At 30.2% G+C, this 23498-nt stretch overlaps 3 protein-coding genes across 45 annotated transcripts in view; 2 read left to right on the top strand and 1 right to left on the bottom strand.

Moving 5' to 3' along the window:
- Positions 1 to 4659, top strand: part of LOC105258647 (calcium-activated potassium channel slowpoke) — a 114173-nt gene extending 109514 nt beyond the window's left edge. For 28 of the 43 annotated variants that reach the window (XM_025412482.1, XM_025412478.1, XM_011270034.3 and 25 more), the window contains 7 exons: positions 444 to 627; positions 838 to 903; positions 1145 to 1281; positions 1458 to 1570; positions 1666 to 1827; positions 2383 to 2476; positions 3666 to 4659. In XM_025412482.1, coding sequence (XP_025268267.1) covers positions 444 to 627; positions 838 to 903; positions 1145 to 1281; positions 1458 to 1570; positions 1666 to 1827; positions 2383 to 2476; positions 3666 to 3746 — 837 coding nt within the window. In that variant the 3' untranslated portion in view covers positions 3747 to 4659. The remainder of the gene's footprint in view (positions 1 to 443; positions 628 to 837; positions 904 to 1144; positions 1282 to 1457; positions 1571 to 1665; positions 1828 to 2382; positions 2477 to 3665) is intronic. The other 15 variants (XM_011270048.3, XM_011270049.3, XM_011270058.3 and 12 more) reach the window with 1 other exon arrangement.
- Positions 4660 to 11105: 6446 nt separating this feature from the next.
- On the bottom strand, positions 11106 to 13112 carry LOC105258648. The gene is made up of 2 exons (XM_011270061.3): positions 11885 to 13112; positions 11106 to 11649 (listed from the first exon to the last, which is right to left on the bottom strand). The coding sequence occupies exons 1-2, from the start codon at positions 12724 to 12726 to the stop codon at positions 11223 to 11225; spliced, it is 1269 nt and encodes a 422-aa protein (XP_011268363.1). The 5' UTR covers positions 12727 to 13112; the 3' UTR covers positions 11106 to 11222.
- Positions 13113 to 15983: 2871 nt separating this feature from the next.
- Positions 15984 to 23098, top strand: LOC105258649 (lipid storage droplets surface-binding protein 1). The gene is made up of 8 exons (XM_011270063.3): positions 15984 to 16171; positions 18202 to 18340; positions 18579 to 18764; positions 20283 to 20475; positions 20756 to 20925; positions 21803 to 22060; positions 22308 to 22409; positions 22631 to 23098. The coding sequence occupies exons 2-8, from the start codon at positions 18212 to 18214 to the stop codon at positions 22754 to 22756; spliced, it is 1164 nt and encodes a 387-aa protein (XP_011268365.1). The 5' UTR covers positions 15984 to 16171; positions 18202 to 18211; the 3' UTR covers positions 22757 to 23098.
- The last annotated feature ends 400 nt before the right edge of the window (positions 23099 to 23498 follow it).

Below are 23498 nucleotides of genomic sequence, written 5' to 3'. Positions count from 1 at the left end.
TGGGCATAAGTTTCTTATATTAATTAATTTTTTTAATATAAAAGTTTATTCACATTATTAATAATAATTTCTTGATCTATCTCTCGGAATATATGGACGAAATTAAATAATAAATTAAAAATTTGTTAAAAAGATTAATGAAAATTTTGATTTGACAAACTATTTTAATTTTAATGATTAAATATAATACAATATTAAATAATATCATAGATTTTATAGAGATATATTGTCGCTGTATTATACAGATAGAAGATATTTAAAAAATCGTTATTAACTATTACAAGATTTTTATATTCAATATTATTAAATTAGCGAGAAAACTCGAAAAACACAATGTTAATGCAAAATGATGATAATGAAAAATTATTTTTAAGGATGCGATGGAAATCTTTCTGTATTTTTTTTTGCTTAAGACCTTTCAGTATTTTTTATTTGTTTCACAGGGTTCGCCATTAAGTAGAGCCGATTTACGTGCCGTTAACGTGAATCTATGTGACATGTGTTGCATCCTGTCGGCAAAAGTGCCTAGCAATGATGACCCCACCCTCGCCGACAAGGAGGCCATTCTCGCGTCCCTCAATATCAAGGCTATGACTTTCGACGATACAATCGGCGTGCTTAGCCAAGGTACGCCTGAAGATCATTAACATTCGCACGAAATTGGTGGGGAAATCTTTAAAACAATATTATATATTAAATAATATTATATATTATGTATTACATATTTAAATTTATATTAAATATATATAATATTAAATATATTAAATATTTAATATATTTAATATTATATATTAAATAAAACGTGCAACTTATGTACAACAAACAATTTAATTGCAGTTGGCAGCCCGATCGTTTTGCAGCGGCGGGGATCCGTTTACGGAGCAAATGTGCCAATGATTACAGGTAATGAAAGAGATTCTAACAAATCTTTATATTTTTATATACTTGTTATTCTAATGTACGAAAATAAAAACTGTCCAATATCATCATATTTAATTGATTAAATGAAAATTATATTTTTCATAGAAACAGTCATCATAATATCGAAATATTTCTCGCACGGACAAAAATTTTATATTTTCGTGACAAGTATCTTGATATTAATGTCAAAGCCATTGCTGATTGCCATTTTTCGCTGTTCTAGAACTTGTAAATGACAGCAACGTGCAGTTCCTTGACCAGGACGACGACGATGACCCGGACACGGAACTCTACCTCACACAACCGTTCGCCTGCGGCACTGCCTTTGCAGTCAGCGTATTAGATTCTCTCATGTCGACGGTCAGTGTTAAAAATTCATTGTTCCGACTATATATAGCCATGAATCAATAATATGTATACTTTTTAGAATATGTTTCTCGCAATAATTTTCAACATTCTCTCTCTTCTTGAAGTACTATACAAATATAACATATAAAAAACATAGATTATATCTACAATTTTATCTACTTTTATAGACATATTTCAATCAAAATGCGCTGACTCTGATTCGGTCATTGATCACCGGTGGAGCTACACCCGAATTGGAATTGATCCTGGCTGAAGGGGCAGGTTTAAGGGGAGGGTACAGGTGAGATATTGAAAATACATCTGTTGTCTATCTATTTTAATTTTTCAAAAGGAATCTTGACGCGATATACGTTATTTAATTTATTTAATTTGCAGTACGGCAGATAGCCTGTCCAATAGAGATCGGTGTCGTGTTGGTCAGATCGCGTTGTACGACGGGCCATTGGCTCAATATGGCGAGGGAGGCAAGTACGGTGACCTCTTTGTCGCAGCATTAAAGTCGTACGGAATGCTGTGCATTGGTCTGTACAGGTACAGGTACCGGACTTTTTTCTCTCTCTCGATGGTATTTATTGGATTACCCTTACGCACATTCTACATACATTGTATATATTACCGTTTGAGAATCAGCGACTTCTCCGATTGCTGCCATTATTGTACCGCCGTTTATTATCTCTTACTATACTCACGTATACTTATTATGCGACTTGATTATGATTTACTTGCCGCACATTTTTTGCACTTTGCGTTTTTGCATCATGAAAACGAAAGTAATGAAGCAACGATTGTAAGTTGCCCTCATCCAAAAAATACCTATCATTTTTTACTATTCTCTCTTTCTATATATTTGTGTCATCTCGTTGTTTATTTAGCATTTAGTTATTCGTCACGTACGTCCACATCGTTTAATTTAGTTTAGCTTATACTCTCTCTTAGTTTAGTTTATACTCTCTCTTTAGTTTAGCTTAATACTTAGCTCGTCTTTGATTAGTTTAGTTATATACTTGGTGTATATATAGTTATAGCTCGTGTTCTCATGTCGATGTATTCGCGTTATATTCTTACTTGCTTACATATACTTAAATCTTCTAGGTTTCGAGACACTAGCTCGTCGTGCGACGCCTCTTCCAAACGATACGTGATCACAAATCCACCCGATGACTTCACATTATTACCCACGGATCAGGTACAATGTTTTAAATAATCATATATCTCTTTCAAAATTTACATCAAATTATAATACTATTTAGTAACGCAAAAACATAAAAGTCCAATAACACAGGCCTGCAAAACAAGGGGTCAAAATTTCTTTTTAAGATGCAATAGTGATTTTTGACGTAATTTTGTGCGCTGAATCCGAATCTGGCCGTCGAATTTGCGTAGCACGTCAGGTTTTTGAGTTATTTGTAGTTGAATAGCCCAAAAATCGCTATTTTGGCCATTTTCATGAATTTATTGTGAGTAAACCAAATTTTTTGAAATATTTCTGTCAATGGCATCGTATAGTACTCACTTTCATCCTTCGAATCCACTTTCGATTACCCCCCCCCCCCCCCCGTCGCACGATTTTTTTTCGGTCAGATATACAAGTTATAAGACTGGTCATGCATAGGGATTTAATAAGCCATTCTAAATCAACCGTGCCACCTCTCTATCTCACTACGAATCAAAATTAGGGTAAAAATAACATTTTTAAATACCTTCTATCCTTTTGAAATTAAAAATGGCGCATCCAATATGGCGAATAGAATCACAATATAAAGGCATAAAATTTAGAAAAATTTATCAAAATGTGTAACAACTGTATTAGACATTTCTTTACAATATTTTTTTGGCCAACCGAATCTGACATATGTCAGTCTTTTCAAATTTCAAGATCATGGATCTACCATATTAATGTCTATATAAATTTTCTTTAACGTAAATTTTCTTACAACGTCATACTTATATATCTCAGTGAAAAAAAATCGTGCAGTTATAATCGAAAGTGGATTTGAAAGGCAAAAGTGAGTATTATACGATGCCATTGGTAGAAATATTTCAAAAAATTTGGTTTCCCCACAATAAATTCATGAAAATGGCCAAAATAGCGATTTTTAAGCCATTCAATTACAAATTACTCAAAAACGTGATGTGCTACGCAAATTCGGCGGCCAGATTCAGATTCAGCGCACAAAATTACGTCGGAAATCACTATTGCATCTTAAAAAAAAAACCTCGCAGGCCTGTGTAATTTATACGTAATGGACACAATTTAATAAATTTTGCAATTTAATATCACGTTAATTAAAAATACAGATAGAACAATCTGTAACAGGCAAAAAAATAAAATAAATAAATACAATTGTTTTAACGGTCTAATTTTGAATTGCCAGGTTTTCGTGCTGATGCAGTTCGATCCAGGTCTTGAATACAGACCGAGCAGAGGTGCCCGAGGCAAGGACGACTCCTCCTGATTGTTGCTGTGTAGCGCCCTCACCGACGGACCATATTCCTACATCTAATCATGCGTTAGAAATCATTGTGCCGCCCGTCGTCCCTGAAATCGTCTCGTCTTCGTCGAGGAACATCATTGTCGTATTGCGCATCATCAACGAGTTATTATCGGTCGCCAAAAATAGTGAATCGTATTCGTTTATTTTCTCGATTCATCAGTATTGCACAACAACAATGCAAATATTATTTAAGCTTATTCGCCGATTCGATCATTTCTCAAGGATTTCGTTTTACTTTGTTTGCCGTGTAATGCGATTATATATATTTTTACTGAATCGTCGAATATCTCGGGAATTGATGCGCGAACTGATGGACAAAGACACAGAAGCCTAATGAACGAGTATTGTATCGAAGTGAGAGGACGAGTAGAATAGGATAAAGAAAATATGCGAGGAGAAGAGGACGCAAAGGGACAACGGAAAGTGGCATAATGTTGTGCGGTCTGAGGGTAGCTACACGTCTCTCTTTCTTTATTCGAGCTAACATAAGAATAATCGTCTTCGCCCGAAGACGATGGCGTCAGGACTGAATCAAACATTTCGCAAAGCGTAACACTGTGTTATCAAGCTCCTATCGGCCCTCCACAACCGGGAACGAAGAAAGCGGACGGTGGGAGAGGGAAGGGGGATATAGCTTGAAGTTTAGCACGTGGCTTAGTCTCGAGGAGCGCTGTGGAATTGCAATATCCTGTGCGCGGTGGAAACGGAAGAACACTTACCGTCATAGTATAATTCATCTTGGCACGTGTTAATGTATATAATACACTACCTAAGAGAACACCGTTGTTCAACGAGTGAGCTGTGAGAAGGCGATGAGGGGAGGCATGAGGAAAAGAGAGAGAGAGAGAGAGAGAGAAGTCCAGTGGAAGTGCAACGAACTGAATTCGTTCGTCCAACGTCTCGTCTCATCTTGAGAGAGAGATTCCTCTCGTCGTCTTTTATAGACGGTGCCGCATTCGGCGTGAATCGAATGCCAGGGCAAACGTAATGCCGGACTACTACGCGCAATCCTTACCTCGTGTGTCTTGTTTTATGGCTAATGAAACAAAAAAATCTCAATCAGAAGCACTTTCTACAGGTTCTATATATATATGTATATATATATACGTATATATATATATATAAATAATTATGATGAAGTACACCCTTTTCCACACAAATTTAAGTATGAAAATCGTCTATATCGGTATATATACATTATAGGTATATATGCACATATATATATATATGTATACATAGACATTCTCTTTTTTATATATTTTTGTGAAACTCACGTGTGTGTACATACATACATACATACATACATACATACATATATATATGTATATGTGTGTACATGCATACATGCATATATATGTATAAGATATGTGTGTGTATATATATATATATGTATACACATATAAACGTACATATATATGTATATATAAAAGAAAAATATACATATATGTAAGAAAAAAATACACGAATACACTTATATACAAATACTCTATTTCTTCTCACGTACACTCTCTCATACTTTGATCTTTTTCCCGCTGCGCATACCGACGTGTGCGCGTGAAAATGGACTCGTACACTGAAAACACGCACATGTAATTACATGCGTACGAGACAAGGCATGTACATAACGACGCACGCGCGCGCGCGCAATCGCATATACGATTTACAATTCGTTCCTCATATATGTATTTACACACACACACACACACACATTAGACATCTACACACACACGTATAAAGTCGAGAATGAGATCGAAAAGGATCAACGCGCGCGCGAGTGCGGCGCAAACGGATATACATATGTACATGTACACGAGACTGTTCTTGAAAAAGCCGAACAACACAGAAAAGCGGAAGAAACCGAAGAAGATTAAGGACGAGAAAAGAATCGTGACGACGATATAATAAATGCACGATACTGATGTCGGTCGCGCCTATTTCGCGTTCGATCGTCCCAGGATCGGAAATCCACAATCGACAGGATGCGGTAAAATAAAAATAAAAAAAATGAACAAAGATTACGAAGCAGACAGATTAAAAACTAGCTGTGGTAGTCGCTGCCGTGTTTCGTATTACGCATACACCTTGTATAATCGTCGTCATCGTCGTTGCCGCCGCCGCCGTCGCCGCCGCCGCTACTGCTGCTGCTGCTGCTGTTGCTGCTGCTGCTGCTGTTTGCAATATCCATGTGCACTGTTCACTGCCACTGCAGTTCGTGTTAATATCGTTGTACATAACTTTCTATGTATAGCTCGAGTGTGCGGCAAAAGAAAGAGCAAGGCGAGGCGCGCGAGCGGGCACGCACCCTGCGAAGTACAAAGGACACGTAGCGATGGAGAGATGCAGGACTCAACTGCATTGACAGTTCTGATTTAACTAAATTTCTGGCCAGCGAGTAGTTATTCTTCTATAAAGCGTAAGACGAAAGAGAGAAACGAGATTGATCGTTGAAAAATATCGTGAAATATGCGCTCACTTGACAGAAATAGAAAAGAAATTTAGTTGATTCAGCGTTGGAGGCCGTCAATGTAGCCCGAGGGGATTTATTCATGCAAGATCGTAAGTTCTCATGTTTTCCGAGATGTTTCGCGAGAAAAATATCGTGACAGAAATCTAGTTTCTATTCTCAGTGCAAAATGCCCCATTATTAACACACGCCGAATATAGTTTTGCATCTGCTTATTATGCCACATCCTTGTATTCAGATAGGAGGAAATGCAAATCATTCTTTTTTAATGATTGGTTTATCTGACAGATGAATTTTTTACTCAATTCAGGCTATATATATACATGCACTTGCATATATACCATTTAGTGAAAATTTGAATGGTGCAAAACTCTTTTTGAAGCGTGTATATTTTCGTGAGAAACTAGAAAATTTTCAGTTGCAAAGCAAACGCTCTGTATTTCTCCAATTTGCAGCCTGTAAAACAGAAATACACGTTGGAATACAGGTAATCCATGAAAGGATTTTGAAGTTTTCACATGTTGTACAATGATGACAACTGTACAATGATGATACAAATAATTGCTTTATTTAAAAAATATATAGAATTATATTTTAACATTCTCAAAACTTAACATTCTCCTATAAAGATATTATCAATTTCACGCATTGTGGATTCTTAACGCAATAAATATAATTAGTTATATTTCAGGCAAGTAGATACATTGAATATTTTTTTTCTGAGATTTTCAATTGTCAGGCAATTAAATAGTTTTATAACTAAATCGATCGTGAGCGTTATATATGTTTATTTATCTATACAATTTCACAGCGTTAAAAGTATTTAACATTTGTTTGGAATAGTGGGATTTTTGTGATTTGTATGTTGAATCGTGATGTTGAAGAACGATGATTACAAGACTATGTTTTCGATGCGATCTGATTTAGCCGAGAAGCTTGCGCGCTTCGCCGCGTTTCTCGCGGGCGGAACGGTATTCGCATAAATGGACATTGTATTTTCGCAACAATCGAATTCCGTGCATCTTTCCTCGTCTTTCCTGTTGCTCTCAATCGCCCGTAATTTCATCAGTCTCGAGATAACGTAACTCGAACATTTAACGAAGAGAAAAAATCAGAGAAGAGAGATTGCGAGAGGAGAGAAGAAAGGGGGGGACATGTCGATACGTGTAATTGCTCCTTACTCTGCATCCTTCTCTTAACAAAACTTTGAAAATAGATGAAAAGAGATTTTGTTTTCTCGTTTGTGAAAATTTGAAAATAGTTATGAAAGATATCAAGTGCGTAATGTGTAGATGCATTTAAAAAGATAGTAAAGAATTAGTAAAGATATATTATTCATTATTAATTACATTATTGAATTTTAACGGCTTTGTTAAGATTAGTTCTGAATACTAAACAAATTTTGACAATTTTAATTTAAAAATCATAAACTGTTTTAAATAATTTTGTAATAAAAGAAATTATCAATTTAAAATTTGATTCAAAATTTATTGCTTAAGGAAATGTAATAATTTTTTAAAATTTTAAGAAAGATTAAAATTATAAAAAAAAAAAAATAATTTTTAATTTTATTACGCGAAAATTCTGTTTCCTCTTTTAAACGCATTCTACAAATAGATATCGCGTTTGCTAATATCTAAAGTTTGGAAATTCTTCAAGAGTATGGTAATTGTCACGAATGCAGCATGAAGTTGAATCCTGAAATCCTTTATTTTGTCAACCTCGCGTATTTTGATGAGAGAAAAGAAATTGTGAGAAAATGGAGTTGGCTGTGAGAAAGCCGCGTAATGCGAAAACCTCGATTGATGAACATGTCTCAGATGCGTGCGTATCGTTTTGTTCTCGAGAAATGCTTATTTATACATTTGTTTTCCTTTCTCCTTTTGCTATCTTCGAGTCTTCTTGCAAAGAAACGTTTATCGGCGAACTACGAGTGTGCAAACGAGTCCTTAAGCACTAGAGAAAGCTTTGAGAGAGAGCTTCGATGATTCTGTCTCGCCTTGATGCGATTCTATACGAAAATAAAACAAATTCGTACGTTAGATTTTGTGGAAGTCGTTTATTATTAAGCGACACAAAAAAAAAAGAAATCTTGTCGGAGCCTTGTGTAAAGTTTTAGATGATTGGTCGAGATTTGCGTCGCGCGGGGCGAGCCGAACTAGAAAAATTTCGACAGTTATTAATTCGTTCCTTCGATGTTTGAGTAATTTACTACATATTTTTAATACATGTAAAGTTAATATCATTGATTATGGAAAATTTTTCGTGTAAATTTTTATATGTGATGATTCTTGCGATATTATTTTTAAAAAAGACGATTATATATTTATCAGGTGTATTAAAATTCACAAAGAAATTTATGCCTTGTCAATCGCGCGTCGCAAATCGCTCATGCACTCTCTTTAAGAATTAAATCGCGCACTGATTCAATCAATATCATCAACGTTGTCATATTCTCGTTGCGTCGCGTGGAGCAAATGTGACGCATTTGTGTGTATGTGAACGTGTGTATCTAAAAGAAGTATAATACTTCAGAGTATATATATAAATATATAAATATATATATAATTATATATATATATATAAATATAAGTAAGCCCATGAAAAATCGAACAAAGAACTCGAAGTGATTCGAGATATAAATATATATATGAGGATTTAAAAAATGTATAAAGAGAAGAGGGAATTAAGGCGCGCTGAGCGTATGCCACCTTCAATGCCTCATTGACCTCATCTAATGCTTTTTTATCTGTACATTTACAATTTGTGTACCAATGAGGAACGTTGTTTAATCATGTTGTTGATGTTATTGTTAAAGAATGAGATTCAATATTGTACATAACTATATATTCATTATAATTGATGATATAAATAATTATATACATAAAAGTAAAAAAGTCCCCCAGAGCCCCCTTATGCCTCGCGTTTCGATATGCGAATCCACGTCACTTTGTAATAAAAAGACAAGTACTTTACAAACCTGTGTTGAGCAGGATGAAGCTGTTGGCATAGAATTGTTTCGTTAATATGTGATGAAAACAAAATTAAACGCCTCTTCAATTCATTTCGATAACGGTTGTTTCTCTTCGAGTCTGTTCGATATGCTGACAGGATTATCCGTACGCTCATGATTTATATTTGTACATATAGTTGATAGATAATTAATAGTACAATGCAACGGCATTATAACAAAAGAGAAGATTATTTTTTCAGTTATCTTCGACAGACGCGGCATATTGCCTCGTTATTAGAAGAGATTGCACATTAAATATCTAAAATGTTTAACGATATTGAATTAACATCAGAGAAAATTTTAATATATATATTCTATATATCATTATTTCTAATATATGTATATTGTACATATCATTATTTCTCTTTTATTTGTTCTTCAAAAATATCGAAATCGGAATAGAATCGATTCAAATGCTATGAATTTTTTAATAATATTTTTAATATTATTTTTAATTTTTTAATCTATATAGAAAACTCATACTTTATAATGTTTAAATTATATTATATAATGTTTTATAAAGTTAGATGTCCAATACAGTTAGATGCATATGATTAAATTAATTCATATTTTTATATTAATGACAAAGTTTGTAAATTCTTAACTCTTATTTTAAAGCGATGCATATTTAGATTGTTTTATTAAAATTTTCTATTAAGAAAATAATGCATTAACTTTTTTACATGTAGAAAAGCTTCAAAGGACAAAGTCTAACATAGGTAGGTATAAGATATTATTTTATGTCTACAATTTGTATTCAAATTTGCTATTCTCAACAATTTAATATTATTTTACAATTATACTTCAAAAATATACAGGATTACGCTAATATCACGTGCAATCTATAAATTGTTTGCATTTAAGAGTGCATATGTGATTGTTTACTTGTGTAATAGATAAGATAATAATTATTAAGATTTCTTAAAAGAATAAAGAAACATAATACGTTTCTTTTGGAGATAGAAGAATAAAGAAACATAATACGTTTCTTTTGGAGATATTTAATTGGTTGTTAATAAAATTTGCTTTAAAAATATCGGCAATTATACCTAGAACGCAATGTCACAAAGAGTTATCACTATATGCACAACAAATTACTGATATATAATTGTTATTAGTAATTGCAGCAATTTTTGCGTTCAAAAATAAGTACTCATGTACGAAGTTACGTAAGCTTATTAATAACTTATTATTTTAAATATTCTATTAACATAACGTTCCCATTATTCTTTATCCATAATTCACACTTTTTTAATTATATATAATTAATATTTAATTATATTCTTGCATTAATTTTTTGATGAAGCATATTTCGAGGTTTGTCTTTAATAGTACGTAATGTTAAAAAGCTTTGAAAATATTAATTACTATTAATAAATTATGTTACAATGTGAGATTAGATAGATTCTTAAATATGTTTATGTTATCATGTCAACAGCTGTAATCAGCTAAAGAAAATTAGTTATTACATGTTAATTCATTTCGAATGTTTCTCTATTTATATAATTTTTACATAATTAATTACATAATTAATTATATTAATTTTAATATATTTAAAAGAATTAATATTCTATTGTGTTAAAAACTAAACATAATACTTTCATTTTATTTATATTGCACACATAACATTACGTTTATTATACTTTACTTGTTCGAAATATTATTGACGACGAAAAGATATAAATTTATATATTATTATTAATAATTATTGAAGAATCTATTGATATAAATTTATATATAATATATAAATATATAAATATATAAAAAAAATATATATATAAAATATATAAATATATATAAATATATAAGATATAAATTTATATAATTATTGAAGAGTCTATTGATATCAGATTTTTATATTGATTAATCTTAAATTGATTCCATTACTTATTCCGAATTTTATACTCCTAAACTACACTTGAATAGTGAACTATGTGATATTTTACTCGTTACGGTTTGATTATTGCATCGTGTAATTGTTATCAATTATGTAATCGTACAATTCTAGTAGGCCGTCTATCATACGGGCACGATATTCCGGTACTTCCTTGAATTGTCCGCAAATAAGAGGCGTTCTATCAACATACAAAATATTCTCAAGGTGCTCCGGCTCCTCGCTAAAATATTTACTGGCTGCCTCAGGCTTCAGCAACATGATCGGTGTATTGAGGATACCATGAATTATGCACATAATGCGTAAATCTTGGATAGACTCGACAAATTCGTCCCAAGAAAAAATATCTGATATATTCAGATCAGCCTCCTTCATGACGATCGCCATCGAATCATAATAGATTCTGAAAAGCGTCTCATTATGTTTCTCTCGTAGCTTTCGTGTTGTCGTGAATTGAAGGAAGCACAATATGTCGTGTGCTGGTGGATTGTATCTGCATTAAAATAAGAAAAGACAGACATAAATCTTATTTCCTATCATATATGTAAATATATTTATTTCTTGTATTTAATTGTTTTATTTAGTTTTATATTTAGTTATTTATATTTAGTTCTTTTATTTAGTTTATTTAATTTATTTATTATACAATAAATTTAGTCATACAATAAGTTTAATAATACAATAAATTTAGTTATGCGATAAATTTGAAAAAAATCATACACACTTACCTTGCCAGTTGGAAGTCAATGAGGCAGCATTCAATAGGTTTCTTATCGGCATCATATTTAAACAGTATATTGTTCGCCCATAGATCACCATGGCACAGTACATTTTTATGTTTTATCGACGGCGATAGTTTGTCCATGTGATCTACGCACAATTTCACGATTTTCTCCTTGAAATTACTGCGCTGATCATCGTTCAATCTGGGCAATAAATCGATCATTGAGACAATGCCTTTTACGGAAGCATCGAACATCGCCTTCGCTCTGTCATCCGCAGGCCAGAGGGTTTCCTGCATGCAGTGAGAGAATTCGTCGTGCAAAGTTTTCTTGTATTGTTGTTCAAAGATGAAGGACTTTGCATGGAACTTGGCGAGCGTCTTCATCAGGATCTCGCAGTGCTCGAAATCGAAAGGCGTGAACTTGTCAGTCATCGTATAACCATTGTGAGCCATATCCTCGAGGACGATAACGTCGTTTTCGATCCCGAGGAAGCATTCTGGAATGTATCTCTTATCGAGATCGTTCATATTCAACATCTCCGGAAATACAGTGGTATAGAGAGCCACTTCCTTCTTGAATGTACCATATAACTGAGAATAGTCGTACATCGGACTGTTGATCGGTGGTGGTATCTTGGTGAAGAAATTGATGCTCTTCGTCTCAAACGGTGACTTCGCTACAATCGCTTTCAATGTGAAGTATTGACCCATGTAACCATTTACCTCATTTATCGGCACGATTTCATAATTTATTAATGAGAAGTCGTCCATCGCCTCTTGTTGCAATTTCTTGCGAATTATTTCAAAACATTGCTCATCCTGAAGGATTTTCTCGACTTCGCACATTGTCTTTTACAAGTTAATATCCGAAAAACAAGAATATTCTCTTTTTTTAGATATATTGAATTATTCTAGATATACTGATTTATTTTATCTTCAAATATATTTCAAGCTTAAATCTGTAGCCTCAGATTCGATTGCAAAGCCGATCGGTATCGCGATGTTATTTATCACGGAGAAACGCGCATTCTTACCACTAGAAATGTATAATGGTCGGATCATAAAAAACGTTAAAGAGTATTAATGTCCTGCGCTATCGGTCTAGTCGCGCGTTATGCAATTTTACGATATTTTTGACAAACCACAACCTATATCACGTTTCTTTAGATACCACGAGATATTTGTCTCGCACGATTTCATGCGCTGACGCGATGTTCGCAAGACATGCCTGATTTAAAGGATTCAAGTACTTTTATATATTCGCAAAGAGATTCACTATATACGTAAAGATCGCGTGAATTGCTATTTTTTCCTTTATTGGTGTTGATTGAAGCTAATATTAGATATGTTACATATGACACATTCTGTATAACACTGCAAAATGGAATAATGACTTTTTATTGGCATTCTTAATATGGATCTATGACCATGTATATATAGTGAAGTATCATTGGCGAATAAGAGTATTCGTACAGTCACACTTATTTTTTTATATTCTTAAATTAAATATTTTTATATTCTTAAATTAATAATTTTATATTATATATTGCAAAGAGATATAATACACGAATAGGTCTTGGAAATAACGCAAAATCTTTTTACTTTATTGTTTTCAAATTAAGCATCAAGATAATTCTACGTTAAATAAGTAGAATAATATAAAGAAATACATAAAAGTAATGATAACAAAATATATATCTTTTATAAATATCTTTTTACTTAACAATTTATTGAGTTTATGTTGTGGTATTTTGTAAATAAATTGTTAAGAAATAGTGCATACGCCTATGGATGAGCAGATGTTTGAATAGATGATGCGTTTTCAACCTATTAACATATATATATATATATATATATATATATATATATATATATATACACACATATATATATCATTGTGTCGTACTTGCATACGGACTGAGTAAGAAAAAACCCACGTACTGCACGTGCCATAAACCAATAACTTTTCTGATGTACTTTAGCGAATTTTTAATAGATCACGTTATATGATGTAAGAATTCGAAATTAAGTATTATAGTAGTATAAAGTAGTATTGTAGTATCAACCGCGTTGACATTTCAATCAATTGGATAGATTATTTATTGCTCTTTTATTAGCTTTTTATTTGATCAATTATTAGATAAATAAAACAACTTTATGAAACAAGATATATCTATGCATATCTATATATAATAATCTATATATAATAAATATAAATCTATATATAATAATATTCTAAAAAAATATTGATAAATTAATAATTAATGGACGATTAATTAAATTATTAAAATTAAATTATTAGATTACTTATTTTTTGCTTTGAAGAAAATTTATAATTTATTAAAAATTTATAATTATGATTTAGGTTTAATATTTTAATTATAATTATATAATACTCGAATTTATAATATTTCATTACATGTATATGTTTCCCGAAAATATATAAATAAATTGCTCAAAAGTAATTTATTTATATTTTTTAATAGTCATCTAAATAAATTTATTAATATCCTTCAAAAGATTACGAAAATACAAATATGAATATAGATACATCAAAATGGCAAGAAACTTTGAACAAATTAATTATCAGATTTTAATCATTTATTAGAATATTGAAACCATCGTGAAAATTATATACAAATTTCGTTAATTAAAAAATCACTTTAATACAATTTCTAAAATATAAACTCCCAGTACACAATTTTCTAATTGACATTAAATCAGTTGATTCTAGTGACATACTTTATTCTCAATAGGCAATAGAGAATAGAATAGAGAATAGACAATTGTTTCATTAATTCAACCTTTTGACTTCTTATGGTCACGCTATATCTTTAACCATTTATTTTCTTATTAGCTGAGGGGATAGCTTATCGTTTCTCATATTTTGCGTAAATTGAAAAGTTTTTGAAGAGATAGAAGATAACGGATAGGAAAAGGTATTCTAGCGTAAGAGATTATCGACATATTTTGATCTCTGATGATGACAAAGAACGATACAATATTTAAACAATTCCTTTCTGTGAAATTTGTACTTACTGAAGGAAAATAATATAAAAACAAAATAATAAAGTGCAATAATAAAATAATATAAAAATAAAGACAGTTTTTTTAAATTATATGTTTATTAAACAACTTATACAATATCTTAAGATAAATAAAACAACTTATATAATATTTTAAGATAAATAAAGCACACACAGCTAAGATAAGTAGAAGCTAGCGAAAAAATAAATCTATATTAATGCATGACCATAGGATGGTCATCTTTATGAAGATAGAAGTACGAAATGGACTTTGAATAGCAATTAAGAACGTCTGTGAGCGATAATTTCAAATTTTCCGTAGTTTCTTTTCTTTTATTACATTTTCATGAATACTTGTTATTAAGTGCTTTAGATAAATAGTCTGCGATGTCTTGTACTCATCCAAAACTTGCCATGATAAGCATAATATAAGCATGATATAAGCATGATATATAATAAGACATAATTATTAATGATTATATTAATATACTTATATCGTATATTTTATGTGTGATAAATCGAATTAAATTTGTTTACGTATTAAATAAAAAATATATGCTATTGTTTAAAATAAAATATATTTAATATATCTAAAATATCGTTGTCAGTAATATATGGCGCAATATTTAACTGATAAGATAAACAATAATAATTGCATTGCATCTCGGAAACTTTAAAAAATACTATTATTTTTTATATTAATATGCTAGTAAAAAATAATATACGTTCTTAATTTTTTAATCTCATTAACTTGTCAAACTAGGTATTTTTGGATAGAAGAAAAAACTATAGAATTTTAAGCAGCCAATAATAATATTCGTAAAACTAATTGTATATATTAGCATTTAATGTAGATTTTAACGTAATATATTTGAATATTTTCAAATAAATTATAACTGCAGCTATGATTCTCACACATGTGTGAGAACAGTAATTATTGCATTTTTATGAGAATCCAGAAAATCAAGTTGACATATCGTGCAAAAAGTCGTCTCTAAGAAACGATGGAGAGAAACTATAATAAGTTTTTTTGTTTGCGCGTTTACAGCGCGTCCATATATAATCGATATGTCATAGGTCAAGCCGATGAGATATCATTTGCAGTTCTCGACGTGCAGTCAACGGCGCGATCTTTAGTTGGAAGGCCAAGTTTTCTGCCGTCTCGTTGGTTACAAGACTCGTAAGAAATTGGCTGCATTACACAATAATTATAAAAAAAATCTTTAGATCATATTCCTTGCATCTTCAGCTTGCTTTATCCTCAGGTAAGAAAGTTTAATAACATCCGTAAATCTCCGCCGATCAGAATCTATTCCGGATTTGTGTGAGAGATACGTCGCAACGTTCTTTTCGTGAATATGTGTGTTTCTATATACATATATATATTTGTGTTTGTATGAATGTATCTCAACACGATTATGTAATTATTAGTTAGAATGTGTAAATGATTATATAGTTATTAGTTAGAATCGAAAACAAAGTAAAAAAGAAGGAAGCATCTGTGCGAGAAATAGCATAATTGATGAATCCTCGAGAGAAAAAAAAAGAAAAAGCATGAGATAATTAAATAAATGAATTAATTTATTGTATTGTTTATTTTGATCAATAACAAGTATAATCGATAATGTATAGTTATATTAAAATTAGACGGATTAGAATTTAACATTGGAGTCAATAATAATAGTATCTGTTCCAAAAGATAAAATAAAAACAACAAGAATATTAAACTAAATAAACAAATATCTAAATAGATACGTCACACTTATTTATAAAAAGAAGAAATTTCGAATCAATTTAGTAAGTCGTGACAAACAATCGCTGCATATGCATAGGAAGTTTAACCTTTGCGGGAAAGCATGTCATATAATCATTCGCAGATTTCACCGGAGATAGTTTCTTCTTTCAGACATTTATCATTCTCAAATAGCTATAATAAACTATAGGTGAAAGTAATTCCTTACACACTGAAAGTTTCGAGTGACTCTTGCTAATCAATTTAACGAATTTATTTTTACATCTTATTGCCAAGCCCATCTACAGTCTACTTGTCAAATTGTTTCAATTCATCATTTTAATTCGGCATTTAATTTAATTAAGAGATTTGATGCTCGCAATCGAGAAATGTAAAGCCTCGATATTAATTGCGAAATAAAATCTCCTTTTACTATCCCCTTCTCAGCATGATCTCTCTTATCTGTTCTTCGATGTCAACCGATTTTTTTTTAAAGAACGTATAATTCCATTTACATTTAAGTCATAATTTATGTTTATACAAAACACATGTTTTTTTCCAACTAATGTTTTAGCAATATAATCCATTCTTTATTAATCGCAATAATATTAGCCCGTAAATATGAAATTTATAATTAAGGGAAAAAAAATAAAATTATTTTTTATCGAAACACCAGCATAAATTAAATGTATTGAACAGAAATTGAATAGAAAGAGAAATATATTGTGTATGAATGTATGTAGAAGGAATCAGTTTTAAATTTGATATAATTTGATATAATTTAGATCATATGAATTTCATGATTAATTATTTACTTGTAAAAGAAGCATGTTGTTCAAAAATATCAAAGTTTATTGTTGCTCTTTTTCGTGATGCCAATTGTTATTTAAATATGTGCTGTCAATGAGGATCTAATATGGAACAAGATTGTGTAATTTGATGAAATATAATTTGTGTAATTTCGAATATTGGATAAATTAATAATCTATAAAAATAATTTTTGTTTAATTTCATTGTTTTTAAAAAATATAGAAAATTGTGACATACTTCTCTCCAGTTTATAATACAATATGTAAAAAGATCATCATTAAAATAATAATATATTTTGATAGTTTTTTAATTAAAAGAGTATATTAGAAATAGTGTTTTCAAAAAATTGAGGTATTATTTGAACAAATTCAATATTATATTTCTTAATAACATTCATTAAAAATAAAATGAAATATAATAACGACATTTATATATAACTTTATAATGACTGAAAAAGTAAGAAAAATATTAAGAAATAGTCTTAAGCATTTTTTATGTAGGTAATTAAAAATTGCTTAATAGATGTTAATTATAAAAAATTATTATAATAAATCTTTTATATATTTATATATATATATATATATATATATATATATAATAAACAACAAAATAAACACAAATAACAAATAACAATTGAAACGTATGAATAACACACGCATAAAATGAATTGTATGCTAATTATATTTTCTGCGCTTGTTTATCAATTTAACTATAAATTAGCACTAATTTAACTTATTAATTGTTAATTTGCAGTAATTATAATATGGCACGAGTAGACATGAGAAGACGGCATTCGGATTTGCCGCAATTTGAATCTGTTGTCAGAATTTCGAGTCTTCCTATTGTAGAAAGTGGTATATATATTGCTGGTAATGTGTATAGAAAAATAAAGGTAATAAAAATTATATTACATGTTATAAGGAAATCATTTGTCATTAAAAAACTGATAAATCTCGCTTTTGAAGATATAACAATTGTACAAAACTTTTTTCATAGAAAAATTACATTATATTAATAAAATATAAGTTATAAATAAAATACAAATAATATTAAATTAAATATCTTTTAAATATCCTAATATAAAATATCTTTATTCCAACTTGACTAGAGCACCATTTCTTTTATTATAGCGTTCAAATTCTTTAATGAACTGGAGCTTAGATACTGCGGAGCAGTCATTAGCGATTGCAACGACGACGGCAAGACCAGCGATTTTCGCGTTCAATGGACCAATTACGTCAATCGATCAGCTATTGTGCAAAGGTATCGATATTGTTGAACAAAGAGTACCAGCTGTACATCTTCCTCCTCATCTTGTAAGTTTCCAAATTTCTGTTTGTATATAATATTTTTTTGATATGCATATAGGTATATACATTTCTGGAGGCATACAGATATATAGGGGAGACCGGGGAACAAAAGTAAAGCGTGATGAAAGAACAAGCCTCGTAATAAACTACATAATATGTTGGGTAATTTGTACTATATAAAAAAAAACGCGTACGCCCCGATTCTCTTCCTTTTCAGCTAATTGTTGTAGAACGGTCGCGTCAGTTACACATGCAGGAGTGAAATTAGTGTTTTTGCATTATTCACCTAAGTACTTTTTGTTTTAGTTTTTTTGTATCTGCCTAATTAAAGTGTTTTATATTGACGTAATTATTTGCCGGTGTATTCTTCTAAAATATATTTATAAGTTTTTATAGTTGATTTGGCTAAGTATTTAGGTATAATGCTTTTATTCTGAAAAATGTGTTTGGGGACAAAAGTAACACGACACTCTATGGACGAAAGTAACATGTTTCAATGCTTAAAGAATAAGGGCTGGTCCCATAATAACTGTAAAAAGGCGATTTTTATTACGTACGCCATAATTGTGATTCGGAATAGATACCAATCTCTTTTGTATAAGTAGTTATCATATAATTTTTACATTATTATTTAGAATTAAACTATTATTTAGACTTAAAATAGTACAAAACTGGTGGGATATTAAGTATAATTATTTTATGATATTACTTATAATTATTTTGCTTAACGAAGATTATTTCTTTCAAGTTTTTTAAAGACGATAAAAATAAATATTTATTTTATTTTAATATAATACACAAAAAAAATTTAATAAAAGTTATTTTGCTTAATAAAAGATTATAATAAAAATTGCCTTAAATTGAAAAAAGTCATATTTATTTTATTTTCCCGAAAATAAGAACTGATACTTTTATCCCCAGACTATATTACTTTCGTTCCAGGCCCCCAGGATAAAAGTAATCAACAAAAACAATCAACGTACTTGCGAAAAGTTGTAGTAGCTCTTTAAATATCTATCATTTGAGATTGAAACATAGGTATAATAATAGAGCAATAAATAGAGTTTTTTAACATATAATCTTTTTTTTATATCTCTAACGATAATTAATTAGTGACTTATAATAATGTTAAAAAATGTTACTTTGATTCCCGGTCTCCCCTACGCAATTATATATGTGTTGATATATATATGTATATGTATATATATATATATATATATATATATATATATATATTTATAGCAATATTTATTAACTTATTTATTTATGATATTGTTATTAATGTACATAAACTTGTAAATATTAATTTTGAACAAAAGATATTTTAAGAAATAAATAGAAATAAAAATTGTATATGTATTTAATTATATCAATAAAAGTAAGTAAATAAATAAGGGTTCTGCAATAGATTTCGCAAGAGTTAGCGAGTTAAGGAAATGATTAATTATTCTGTTGATTAATTTTGATTGAATTATCAAATTATTAATACAGCACGTGTTTTTTTTTTTATATTTCACGTTTAAGATGTATTTGAACACGCGAGAATATGTAAATGAGAACATTGTAAAACCGGTTCTAAATCGTGCCGGAAGTGTCAAACAAATTGGTAGTCAAGCTGCCAACGTCGCCGCGGATCAATTGGATGGTGTGCTGACAGTTGCGGACAAGTACGTGGATCGTTATTTGCCGGGAGATCCAGCTGATAAAATCATAGATGGTAAGATTTTTGCATACGCCGATAATAAGCCTAAATAGATTGCCATAAAATTCTGTGAAATTTTATACATGTATTATAATATTATAATATATATTTAATATATTATATTTAATATATCTTAAATATATTATAATATATTATATTTTTTTTAGATATATTTTTCATTGCGTTTTGCACTCGCGTATTGCAGAGAACTGAACAATATATAACGATAGTATTATATTACAATTTATTAATTAATTAGCACATTTAATAAATGTTTCAACAATTTATTTTTCAGAGGTCGGTCCTACTGAATCAGTAAGCAAAACGACACGAACTATCAAACATGGCGCAAGATTTTCGCGTAAATTACAAAAGAGATTAACGCAACGCACTTTGGCCGAAGCACGTGCGCTTAAAGAACAAGGAACAGAATGCATTCATGTGCTTTTATATGTGGTAGAATTGGTAAGACTCGACATTTCATTAATCAATTTATAATTTGTCTATTCACATAATAATTAAAAATAATTAGAAATAATTAGAGAAATTTCGTTATTTACATATCTAAATACTATACATTTGGTAATCGTTATAATTACACATTATTACGTGCATTATATTGCATAGAAACTCTTTTTCGTTTTTTAACAGTATATTTAAACTTTAATCATATATATTTATCACAACTGCGATAAGAAAAATATTATTTATGCTAAACAAATTGCTGATTCGTAAAAATATTTCCGCGACAGTTAATTTAAAAACGAAAACGTTGATTAAATAAGTGATTCATCTATTGATGCGTTCTGTGCCCGAAAAAGAAATTATAAATATATAACATGTTTGATAACTTTTTAATTAAGATAAATTTCCTTTCCTATGATGTGTTTAGAATATTTTGATTCTAGATAAAAAAAAATATTTTAATATACTATATGATTACAAATACGTATACACACAAACAATAAAATTATGCGTTTAAAAAAATAAAATTCTGTAATATTCAGAAATTCTGCCTTGCATGTTCTTTCTAATCGTAAAAATCAGAAATAATTTTCTAAAATTTGAATAAAAGTACGCTTTGATAGATAAACTTATTGAAATAGACATATAACCGAGATCACGAAAACATCCAGTGATCACATATAGTAAATATTTACATCATTAAATATTTATTATCTGGAACTTGTCTCGTCGGAAATATTTTTCTGTACTGTGATTACTGTGTTCTCCTGATCTTGCTCCTACATATCTATGTAATACATATCGCTCCCGCGAGACGTGCACCCACTTATCGTAAATTATCTATATGCATATTGAATAACAGTCGTAATATGCGTAGATAGCCACAGATCCAAAATTAGCGCTAAAAAAGGCCAAGGCGTTATGGGCCACATTGAGTCTATCTGAGCCCGAAAATCAGGCACGTCCAGCCACGCTCGAACAATTGCTAGTACTTCTGACACGTGAATCCGCACGACGCATAGTGCATCTAGTGAATGGCACGACGGCGTTGGCGGTTAAAACCCCACGACGTTTAGGTCGTCTACTTGCTCGGCTTTCCCATCAACTGCTTATTGTCGCCGATGCCTCGTTAAAGGTTACATCAATTTCACATTAATTCAATTCATTTGAAATCAATGCATTTGAGTTAACTCAATCATTTATAAAATGCAATAATTTTGATGTGCACAAAAAGAAGTTGTGTTATTGTATCTCGCGATCGCATACTTCTTGAACTAATCGTAATAAAAATGATGCACACTTTAATAAAATACCTCTATTAAGTATCTTAGTGCAGTATACCTTAACTAAAGTACTTTTATATCATGCATGTGAATTTTTAGATGACACCACTTATAAATAAAAGCAAAGAAACAGCGAAAGAACAAATATCCGTTATACATTCTGCTATTGAGAAGTTGAACGCAACTGCGAGTTTACTATTGGTACGTACATACTAATTGTATAATATTAATATATTAATATAATATAAATATATATAATATAAATTTTTGATTAATTTATTTTATTAATATTATTTTATTAATATTATTATAAATATAATATTAATATATTGTTATAAGTATTTAAAATTTCCTGTACACATTTAATGTATACATATAAAATGAATTCTCGATATAGACAAATTTTCTCTCTACCCTTGTAGGAAAAATTTGCTGTGCTCTTGGCTGGTCGTCCTAGCCCTCAGAAGGTACCACACGTACAAAACCAGCAGAACTACAGCAACCATATGTCAGTGTCTTCCAATCCCCCAGTAAATGGTATCGAGTAACGAACGAGTCTCGCCTGAAAACTGCTACGTGCGGCTTTCTTCCCTTCCGGTATGGTTTTCAATTACAAGGTTAAAGACACGTGAATAGAAATCACGCCGCGCGTGAGCTGCTGCCCGCTGATTAATGTTTCATCGATCGTTACATCATTATCTTTACGAGACTTTTACATGTTTATACTCAATAATCCAAACAAATATATCTTATCACTAGCACAATGTATCCGTGCCGTGCTTATACTGTGCTTTTTTAATTAAACATTATTTTGTTGCTTCCACGATAATTACATACAAGTAATGAAATAAAGATCCGTTTTAATTAATCGTAATGGCAGGCTGCCTCTTTTTTCCTTCTTATTTATTCTTTCAAACATTTAAGATAAAAAATAATTCTTTATTCAAATATAAATAAATAAAAATTTAATTAAATATACATCCAAGATTTTAGATTTTAATTTCTTATAAAATTATTTTTTAGAAAATTTATATACATATATAATTAAATTTATATACATAAAATACAATAAAATTTATATACATTTCTATCTATCATTATATAAATATCTTTTATTTTTTTTATCTTATTCAATTAAATATAATATTAAAAAAGTAGGCAATAATTATCAAATTACAATTACAATTACTCACATGATTTGAATACAGATAATACGCGTCGATTATTTTTTGCATATTATTTAAATCATGGACTTTGACATTCAGGGTCGAGATATTTACATACACATAC

Source organism: Camponotus floridanus, unplaced genomic scaffold (assembly GCF_003227725.1).
Source record: "Camponotus floridanus strain SB8 unplaced genomic scaffold, Cflo_v7.5 scaffold51, whole genome shotgun sequence".
Classification (NCBI taxonomy): Eukaryota; Metazoa; Arthropoda; class Insecta; order Hymenoptera; family Formicidae; genus Camponotus; species Camponotus floridanus.
Note: the sequence above shows the minus strand (reverse complement) of the source record. Positions and strands in the feature narration are given on the sequence as shown.

Bases quoted from the DNA above. Each gene is read 5' to 3' on its own strand.
- LOC105258648 (XM_011270061.3), bottom strand. From the start codon at position 12,726: ATGTGCGAAGTCGAGAAAATCCTTCAGGATGAGCAATGTTTTGAAATA. The intron at 11,650-11,884 runs GTAAGTGTGTAT...ATTTTAATGCAG, and splicing joins ATTGACTTCCAACTGGCAAG to ATACAATCCACCAGCACACG.
- LOC105258649 (XM_011270063.3), top strand. From the start codon at position 18,212: ATGGCACGAGTAGACATGAGAAGACGGCATTCGGATTTGCCGCAATTT. The intron at 18,765-20,282 runs GTAAGTTTCCAA...TTCACGTTTAAG, and splicing joins TACATCTTCCTCCTCATCTT to ATGTATTTGAACACGCGAGA. The intron at 22,061-22,307 runs GTTACATCAATT...GTGAATTTTTAG, and splicing joins TCGCCGATGCCTCGTTAAAG to ATGACACCACTTATAAATAA.